This window comes from Conger conger, chromosome 15, assembly GCF_963514075.1.
Source record: "Conger conger chromosome 15, fConCon1.1, whole genome shotgun sequence".
Classification (NCBI taxonomy): Eukaryota; Metazoa; Chordata; class Actinopteri; order Anguilliformes; family Congridae; genus Conger; species Conger conger.
In genome coordinates this window covers 30,976,315-30,986,314 of record NC_083774.1, presented here as the reverse complement: position 1 = coordinate 30,986,314, position 10,000 = coordinate 30,976,315, and the positions used below count along the sequence as shown (strand labels likewise).

The window sequence follows — 10,000 nt, the reverse complement described above, 5'->3', positions numbered from 1 at the left end:
TGATAGCAACATACACTCAACGAGCACTTTATTAGGAACATTTTAACGTTATTACACCTACTTATTCATACGATCATCTAATCAGCCAATTGTGTGACAGCAGTGCAATGCATACAATCATGTAGATATGGGTCAGGAGCCTCAATTAATGTTCACGTCAACCATGAGAATGGGGAAAAAATGTGATCTAAGTGACATTTTGACCGTGGAATGATTGTTGGTGGCAGACAGGATCATTTGGGTATCTCAGAAACTGCTGATCTCCTGGGATTTCCACGCAAGCTAGTCTCTACAGTTTGCAAAGAATGGTGCAAAAAACAAAAAAACAAAAAAAACAAAATCCAGTGAGCAGCAGTTCTGCAGACAGAAACGGCTTGTTATTGAGAGACGTCAGAGGAGAATGGCCAGACTAGTCAAAGCAGACAGGAAGGTGACAGTAATGCAAATAACCACACATTACAACAGTGGTGTGCAGAAGAGCATCTCTGAACACACAACACATCATAACTCTAAGTGGATAGGCTACAGCAGTAGAAGTCTCAAAAATAAATATAAGAAATATCTAATAAAGTGCTCAGTGACTATACTGAAAATGCACAACATAGCTACTTCATGCACAATTTCAAGACGGCTCTTAAGAATCTGATGTGTGTTTCCTAAAAGATGTCATGAAAATACTTTTTCAAGACTGACTTCAGTTAACTCTTCAGGCATTGGAAGCCAGTGAGTATTTTCTATAGAGCTGTTTTGAAATTGGTGAATACTAAACACTTTCTAATGAGAACTGACATAAAAGGGAGAAAGTGAGAAGAAAATACATATTTTTTTAATTTTGTTTAGCCCATGAATAGCTAGCAAATAGTATTTCACTGATCAACTGGGCTTTGCCTGGCCTTACCTCTGATGATTCATGAGCAACATCTAAATTAGTTTTAGGGCTAAGCAAACGTTCTGAACAGCCCATTTTATCACAAAGATTCATTGATTTCCCCCACCACTTCCCCTGTCTCTTGTGACACGTGTTTTGTTCTCAATCAAGAAAAACTTCCAAATGTCGAAAACAAGACACGCACCATGAGTAACCTAGTGTAACCTATAAAATACTGATGGCTAAACAATGCCGTCGTGCAAGACAAGAATACTGCAACGAGAACAGTGCAATCATTCTGCAGAAATCATGTGTTTATGCATAAGAAACTAATGCTAGACTGGTTTCTGCAGAAAGCTTGGTTATTGCTAAATATGCGATTTGTAGGATTTATTGGTTACGATGCAGTTCCAAAAAGTAAATCATGCAATTTCAACTTGATGACATTTTCGGAGAATACATACTCCACCTATGTCTTTAGGTGTGTTTGCAATACAGAATGAAAATGACATTAAGAAGTTTGTGCGAACAAATTGCTCTTCTTTCAACTTCAACTGTTTGAATATCCTTTCGAATCAACAAAAAGTAAACTTTCAGAAGTAATAGAACATGAGCTCACTTTTCCAAAATTACGAATGTGCATTTGTAGGCTATCAGAAATAGTTTGTTTTTCGAGGTTAAATGATTTGTTCTCTACCATAGCTGACAAAGGGATTCAACATGTCTCAAGCAATACTTATTGTGGAAAATACAATTTCACGTCTTTTATATCGCCATTTAACAATCCGTGCATTAAACTCTGAGCAAGTTATTAAAAAAAAAAAAAAAAAGGTTTTTCCACCCACTTAAGTAAATTAATGAAACGGTAGTTTTTTTGTTTGCTCTTTGATGTGTTTGACACGTGTTACAATTGTGCCTTATGGGGATATTTACTATATGTGATAGTGTATGCTAGGCTACTGAAACACATTGTAGTTCATCAGATTTGCTAGCTTGCGGTTGGTTGGTTTTAAAACAAATGAGCAATGTATGGACATTCAACTCATGTTTAGGTGTAGTTTTTGGATATGGTAAATCTGAGTCCAGTCAACTAATATGCGATGCACATCGTGAGGAGACAAGTTGCGTAAAGGTTTGCCCAGGAGAAGATTTCTATTTCAATTAACCCGCGTAGATCTCTAATCAAAATCGGCCTAACGTCGCTCGCCAAGAAGGGCCTGCATATGTGCATAAACCTTAAATCCTCAAATCTCACGGAAATAATTTGCCTCCGATGAAAGTGTAGGTGGCTCTTAAAAGAGCCTTTGTGTAACACATCATTTTACAGGTTTACTTGGAGCTGGTGTACTTCGTGACAGCCTTGGTGCCCTCAGACACTGCGTGTTTGGCCAACTCGCCGGGCAGCAGAAGACGCACTGCAGTCTGGATCTCCCTTGAGCTGATGGTAGAACGCTTGTTGTAGTGAGCCAAACGGGAAGACTCACCAGCAATACGCTCAAAAATATCGTTCACAAACGAGTTCATGATGCCCATGGCTTTGGAAGAGATACCAGTGTCAGGATGCACTTGCTTCAGCACTTTGTACACGTAGATAGCGTAGCTCTCCTTCCTGGGCTTTCTACGTTTCTTTCCTCCTTTCGCAGTAGTCTTGCTCGCGGCTTTTTTTGAGCCCTTCTTGGGCGCGGTCTTCACTTGCTCAGGCATTTTGCACGTTAAAATTAAGAAACTCGAATTCACGTCATTTAAGTGTTTGCGCTGGGAGGTATGCAAAGTCATATGCCCTTTTTATCGGTGACGTCAGGCCGGTTATCATTGGACGATGTTTGCTGACGATACTATTTTCAAAATCTATTGGTTGAATATGGCGGGTCTGCAAAAGAGAAGACCAAACAGCCGTCTTTCTTCGGAACAAAGGAACAACCCCCCACCATATTCAGCGTTTTAAATTAGTCCCCTGGTTAAATTTAATAAAATAATAATGAACTGTAGTGTAGTCCAATATACTCCCTAAGCTAACTTGTCTGTACCAGCAAAATATTAACTAGACAAAATATTTGATTTTGAAGGAAGGTAATGTGCCTTCACATTTTATACATTGGCTCAGCTTCTCACCGCCTCATGCGTTATCAGCGTTAACAGCGATTTTCCAGCAATAGTCAAAATCGCAAGCTACATTGACAAAATAGCAAGCGACGGATGGCGAGTTTCATTACGGCTTGTAATAGAAAATGTTTGGGGATCTCCATGTAATACACAGCTTTTTTTACAAGCAAAATGGCAAATAAAGCAATAAGGACCCAGCCTTGTAAGTTGCCAGCATTAACGGGGACAGAGAAACTAGGAATTTTTACTTTTCATTGCCCATGTGGGTGGCTCTTAAAAGAGCCTTTGGGTCGTTTCAGAAGGTATTTGAGGCGTTAAATTTACCCGCCGAAGCCATACAGAGTACGGCCCTGACGTTTCAGCGCATAAACTACATCCATAGCGGTGACGGTCTTTCTCTTGGCGTGTTCGGTGTAGGTGACGGCATCGCGGATCACATTCTCCAAAAACACCTTCAGGACTCCACGAGTCTCTTCGTAGATAAGACCAGATATACGCTTTACGCCTCCACGGCGAGCCAAACGACGAATCGCTGGCTTAGTAATGCCTTGGATGTTGTCACGCAAAACCTTGCGATGACGCTTAGCGCCTCCTTTACCAAGACCCTTTCCACCTTTACCACGACCAGACATGCTTCAAACAATGGCTTACCAGTTCTTGAAAATAAACGCTTGCTTCCAAAGCATGGATATATCTGCGCCACGACGACCTGATTGAAGCCTGCAGGATAAAGCCGCTCGAGCTAAAGCCCGCCTCCATCACTGCAAATCTCGCGAGGTATTTTTGGATTACTTGCATACCAAACAGGTCGTTAGGGAAAAAACACATCACCCAAACTTGTTGTTCCCAAACTCGAAATTACGAAAAACGCATGTTCAACTACCTAATTTATGAGCCTATTAGGTTAACTGAGTCTTTATTTTTTTTACCGCTTCCTATGTAATTGTTTACAAGATGGTGCAATAAGCACAATATGAACGTGTTATTCTTCATGCCATTACAAAACTATTCCTGGCACAATGTGGTTTAAGGTAAATAATACATCTTAAGATAAAAGCACCTAATTAAACGAGATTAACAGCTTGTTAAAACTATTTGAAGGAAATTGGGGTTGGACCAAAAATCAGCATACGTAGTCTCCTGGACCGAGTTTTGGAACCACTGGCCTCGCTAAATCATAACTTCTCGTTTAGTTTATAGCAAGGGTAGCCAATTTCGGTCCTGGAGTAAATAAATCAAGTTATAATGTGTTTCTAAATAAACGTTACATGTCTTTAAATACTATTTGACACCCTCTTTTACTGAAGTGTAACTTTCAGGTTGAGTGGGACACTTTTGTAGACAAAAAATATAAATTCATATCATTTAACAACAATACATCCAAATTGCATGATGTTAAGTGATTCTTTATATTCAACAATTTGACCTGTAGCCACCCTACTGTATAAGTGCAGGGTTCTGGAAGCAAATGGCTTTGACAAAAAAGTGGGTCATCTCTGCACATGTACAAGGACTGGAGACGGCTGTAAAAGTGGAATAATGGATAAACTACACACTGATCATAAGATTATTGTGAGCTCAATTTCCATACAGGATTTGAGCTAACCTATATGCTCTTATATTTTTGAAAATTCTAAACCCAGGTAAACTACCTGTGGCCAGACGACAGCTCTTACCGCCTGAGCCAATGTTGCCCTGATCTGGTCAGAAAACTATTCAAGTACAAGTTCCTTATGTGAAAAATACACATTTTATTTGGAATCTTTTAAGAGATTAATAGAATATTTGCTATATAATTAAAAGTGGAGTAGGTTAAAAGGGACTGTGTAAAACATTTTTAAATAAAAAAGCAAGAGAAACAGTATGGCACAAATAATTTATTTTTAATTAAATGTATCTGTATTTACTGAGCTAGCTAGTTTGCTAAACCCGTCGCGATTATTTCAATAAGCTGCTACCTTCCAGGCTTCACTTTTACAGGATACATTTGGCTGGAGGAACGCATTGGCAAATCATAGGGGACGTCGTTATATGGAATCCTACCGGATGGTGACAGCAATAGCCTACAGCTACATTTTCCTTGTCCTTGCAGAGAGCCAGAGCGGTGTCACAAGCTTCCAGCCTGATTTGTGGCCATGCTTTAAATCTTCTACTGAAGCTGTAAATATAATGTAAAGCCATAGCTGTAAGGATGGGGAAGGGCGGAGAGCGAACTAAGGGTAATACCTAGTAAGTATTAATCTTATATTAATACCACCAAATCCCGGGAGATAAGGGAACAGGGAAAACACAGATACGGAAGGGGACTTCTCCCGGAACAGGGGGAGGAACAGAAAAGAACTCGGAAACACTTCTCCGACCAAATAAGTAAGGCCCAAAATGGCTATCAGAAATAAAAGCGACCCTTTAAAAACAGGGCGAATAACCCAACCAAAATACGTGCTGAAAAGCATCGAAAACCCCAGCCCGGGGAACAGAAATAAAAGTACAACCTAGCAAAAAACTAGGCACGAAAATAAAGAACCATGAGACGCAGCTCAGGAAAAAACTCAAATCAAAATACAATTACCGAGGACAACGTCCCTCACCCAAAGGCTCACACGAGCACGAAAATAAAAGAGAAACCAAGAACCTTTAGGAAGGCGTCTGCTTGTGCACACTGCACTAACGAGCTGAGCGCCTTCCTTACCTTTTTCTTTAAATAGAGAAACTAAACCACACCAGCACGATACCTGACTCATTTGGTTACCGAGTCTACCGTGTGCTTTACCAGCTTTGAGCCAGAGCGAACAGTGGACACCAAAGCGTCGACCGACTGTCATTGAGTGCTTTAAATACTTTCCGGAGGTAGGCTCCCTTGGCACTAATGAGGGTCAGGTGAAAATAATGAAGCCCCCTGGTGACCACCACCGGTACTACCTCCAAACCCTGACAATAGCAACGAAGCCCAAAGCTGCGTTCACGTCATATTAGAATGAACAAATTAGCACCTTCCGACTGGGAAAACAGTTCAAGTCACTTCTCTTAAGCATTAAGGATTACCGGAATGAAACATCACCCATTTTAATGTTGAATCCTGTTGCGTTTTTAGATGATATGAATAATTATAATATCCAATTAATTAAGTGTTATATATGTATTATATTTTAATAAAATATTCATAAATGGAATAATAAAATAACAACTTAGGCTTTACAACTGTGCTCTTTCATTTCCGTGCACAATACGAACACCTGAAGTTTGTTCGGCTCCCACGAAAAAACATCAAAACACTTTGATAAATCCCAGATTATTTGTGGAAATGCATTTCCGATTGATTTACGCTGAATTACGTTTGGCTCACGCTTGATAACTGAGGCCCTTTAAGAAAGATAAAGGCACTGGAAAATGTTCAGGGAAGGGCAACCATATTGATTCCATAATCTCTGGGTAAATGGAGACTTAGGGGGATTTGATTGAGACTTTTAAATTCATTACAAAGTGAATTACAGGCGATTCTTCAGGGTGAGTTCGGTTAGCAGAATGAGAGGGCAAAAATGGAAATTGGTGAATGACAAATTCTGTAGAGATATTAGGAAGTATTTTTTCACACAGCGAGTGTGTGGAATAGCTTGGCAGTACATGTAGTGGAGGCACAAACACTGGGAGTTTTCAACACCAGGCTTGATACGGTGTTAGATGCTATTTAGCTTTTAGGCAAACGAATTAATTCATGATTATCTGCTTATACATGTACACATATCATATAATGAAATATTAAGTGTTTATCGACAAGTTTATGCAGTTTAAAGCATTTTTAATCATGACAAAATTGGTTTAAGCAGGTGGTTTTTATGTTGTGGCTGATTCAACATCTTGACCATCTATCATTAGAAGTGTTTGACTGTGTTTGAAAAATGACAATTCTCCGAAACGACACAAAGTAATGTCTGCAGTATAGTACTTTTTTATCACTTTTTAATTTTATGCAGAATGTAGCAGCCCTTTGTGTAGATACAAAATGCCCTCATTCTCAATCCTGCCTGCTGACACTTATAGATGATTGTGGCCGTTGCAGACAAGGTGTGATCCCAATGAACAAATAATACTGCGGTCTAATATGATTCAAAAACAGCTGCTTCATTGATCAAATTTGTAACGTGTCTGACCTCTGCTGGTTATTTTTAGTATTACAACGCAGCCAATAAATGTATGTGCAACAGGATACAAAACTCACAGTTAGAGTCATGTTACATCCTTGTCATTCAGACAGTATTGCTGTGATTCTGCTACAATTAACACACATTTACACATACTCAGGCCACACTGTTTATGTATCAGGTCACATGGACACTACCCATTTCAGCAGATATTTATAACTGTATACTTTCTCAGTGGCCACTTTATTAGACACATGTATCTAATACCGGTAGGGAACCCTTTTGCCTCTAGAGCAGCGCAAATTATTAGAAACATGGATCCAACAAAGTGCTGAAAACATTATTTTTGGGATTTTGGTCTATGCTGACTCGATAGCATCATGAAGTTCCTGTTGCATCCATGTTGCCAACTTCCTGTTCCACCTCATTCCAACGGTGCTCTATTGGACTGAGATCTGGGTGACCTCTTAGTGACCTGACTGCTCTACCACAGGCTCCAGCAGTTCTTCTTGGAAAGTAAGAACAAAAAATAAGCTTTTGTAAATACCAGCTGAATCATATGTGGCACGTGTGACATTTGAAATGTTTGGGTCAGAACAAACTCCTTATGCAGGGCTGACTGTTACGGTGCAATAATTTATTTGTACAGGAAAAAAGTTTGAAAGCAACAGAGAAAAGAAAAAGAAAAGCAGTATACATTGGGGCTAAGCAGGTGACACTGGGGGAACCTATAGACATTAATTCAAAACAGATGGAGTAAACGTGACATCACTGTGGAACCAGTTTGAGGTGATTCATGCTTTGTGACACGGCATAAAATCCTTCTGGAAGAATTAATTTTGAAAAAAGGGTAGACTGTGGCCATAAAGTTCAGCAAAGTATAACCAGCTTGAAAGGTATGACCAGCTTGAAATACAAGCTGCTTCAAAACATAGCTTAAGCCGATCATAACATGTCGAGTATGGAGCTGGTCTAACTGGTCAACCAGCCACTGCGGAGGCCAGTTCTTCACTTTCTCTTTCATAGGTTCAATTTAAGGTGGAATTTGGTTGGATGAAAATGAAGGAAGGTTTTTTTGACACCATTCTCTGGAAACACTAGAGATTACTGTGCATAAAAATCCCAGGAGATCAGCAGTTTCTTAGATACTCAAACCACTCATAAAGATCACATTAATTCTGATGGTTGATGTGAACATTAACTGAAGCTCCTGACCCGTATTTATGTTATTGTATGCATTGCACTGCTGTTGCACAATTGGCTGATTAAATAATCGGATTAATAAGTAGGTGTAATAAATTACAAATGTTCCTAATAAGGTGCTTGGTGAGTGTATATGAAGCCTGTTTCTCTAAATTGTTCATATCCCCAAACATTCTGGATCATTCAGACCTTTTTGCATTACAGGTCCATTCACTTGTGTAAATGTGCTTCCAAAAGAAACCCGTTTCTAGCAAGATCACATGTCCTCGCCTTATTAAATTAATAGTATGTATGTCCAAGCAAATAGTCAGACAGACAAATAGACATAAGGATGCTGTCCTTGAAATGTTTAACCCGTTCATGGCCAGAGAAATGTCATTGTATTGTGAACAAATTAGCTACAGCTACTCTTTAGCCCATCTATGCCTACAACTGTTGAGGTATTCCAACAACACTCCATTTGTTTATGTTGTTATAATGCGTACACTGAAAACAGAATTTAGATTTACTGATTGTTCAAATTGACTGTCTTTACAGTGCATTGCAGCCCTGGCATAGTAGCCCACGGGTTGTTGAACTGGATTTATTTTGCGCAGTGCTGTCCATGAATTTATTACTGCAGAATTAAACTGCCTCTGAAATGAACAGTAAGTTCACATTGCTGCATACTCTTTTGTGACACGATTGGTTTACATTTCGATTGACTGGAAAAGGCCGAATTGCTGATGCTGCACATTAATCCATTGGACTGAGCCCAAATAGTTTTTTGGACGAGGTAAGTCCATTTTTCCATGACAAGCTACAGCAAGGAGAGGAATGAGGTTGATTGTACTCTTCAAGGGTTCTGAATTTCTGTATGTTTACACTAGGACTTGGAACTGTACTGTCCTCTCAGGTCCACTTTTGCACTTGTGTTTGATTTGCACTTTGTTGTACGTTGCTCTGGATAAGAGCGTCTGCTAAATGCCACGTAATGTAATGTAATGTAATGAAAAGCCAAAACGACCTGCATTGGCTGGGAATTGAACACAGGTCACTATATCACCAAAACCTGTGGGGATTAGCTGTAATAATTGCTTCTGGAATGAAGCAATATAACAGTTTCTGTATATAACCGTCTGGAATTCCATGTTAATGAGACCAGCTTGTCTGTTGGCTTGTTGGTCTAGGGCAGGGGTCGGCAACCCTGGTCCTGGAGAGCCGCAGGGTGTGCTGGCTTTCGTCTCCACCTTAAAATAAGCAACCGATTCAGACCCAAGAAACCAGGTGAGGTGAGTTAACTGTGCAATCAACGGCTTTCATTGATCAATTAATGCCAAGTAACAACGAAAGCCAGCACACCCTGCGGCTCTCCAGGACCAGGGTTGCCGACCCCTGGTCTAGGTGTATGAATCTTGCTTTGGGTGTGAGAAGTCCCGGGTTCAAATCCCGGACGAGCCCTCTGAAAAGATTGAGTGATGCATCCTCTTTGCAACTGAGTAGTTTCTCTGGGTGTTGGTCTTGTCTCAACACTGTAGATCAAGATGGCATCCTCACACTCTGAGATTTGTGTCAATCCACTGAGAACCACCTTCTCTCATGGGCTGACCTATTATTCTATTTTGCAGCTTTTTGTAAAAAATGGCAGCAGAGGAATTTGATCCAGACCTCTGAAGAGACTGGAACCTTTAACCATTGCAGTGAATTG

At 40.0% G+C, this 10,000-nt stretch overlaps 2 protein-coding genes across 2 annotated transcripts; both read right to left on the bottom strand.

Moving 5' to 3' along the window:
* Nucleotides 1–2,153: 2,153 nt before the first annotated feature.
* On the bottom strand, nucleotides 2,154–2,572 carry LOC133112079 (histone H2B-like). The gene has a single exon (XM_061222764.1). The coding sequence runs from the start codon at nucleotides 2,570–2,572 to the stop codon at nucleotides 2,198–2,200; it is 375 nt and encodes a 124-aa protein (XP_061078748.1). The 3' UTR covers nucleotides 2,154–2,197.
* A 694-nt stretch (nucleotides 2,573–3,266) lies between these two features.
* LOC133110957 (histone H4) lies at nucleotides 3,267–3,619 on the bottom strand. Its single transcript, XM_061221085.1, has one exon. The coding sequence runs from the start codon at nucleotides 3,601–3,603 to the stop codon at nucleotides 3,292–3,294; it is 312 nt and encodes a 103-aa protein (XP_061077069.1). The 5' UTR covers nucleotides 3,604–3,619; the 3' UTR covers nucleotides 3,267–3,291.
* Nucleotides 3,620–10,000: the final 6,381 nt, after the last annotated feature.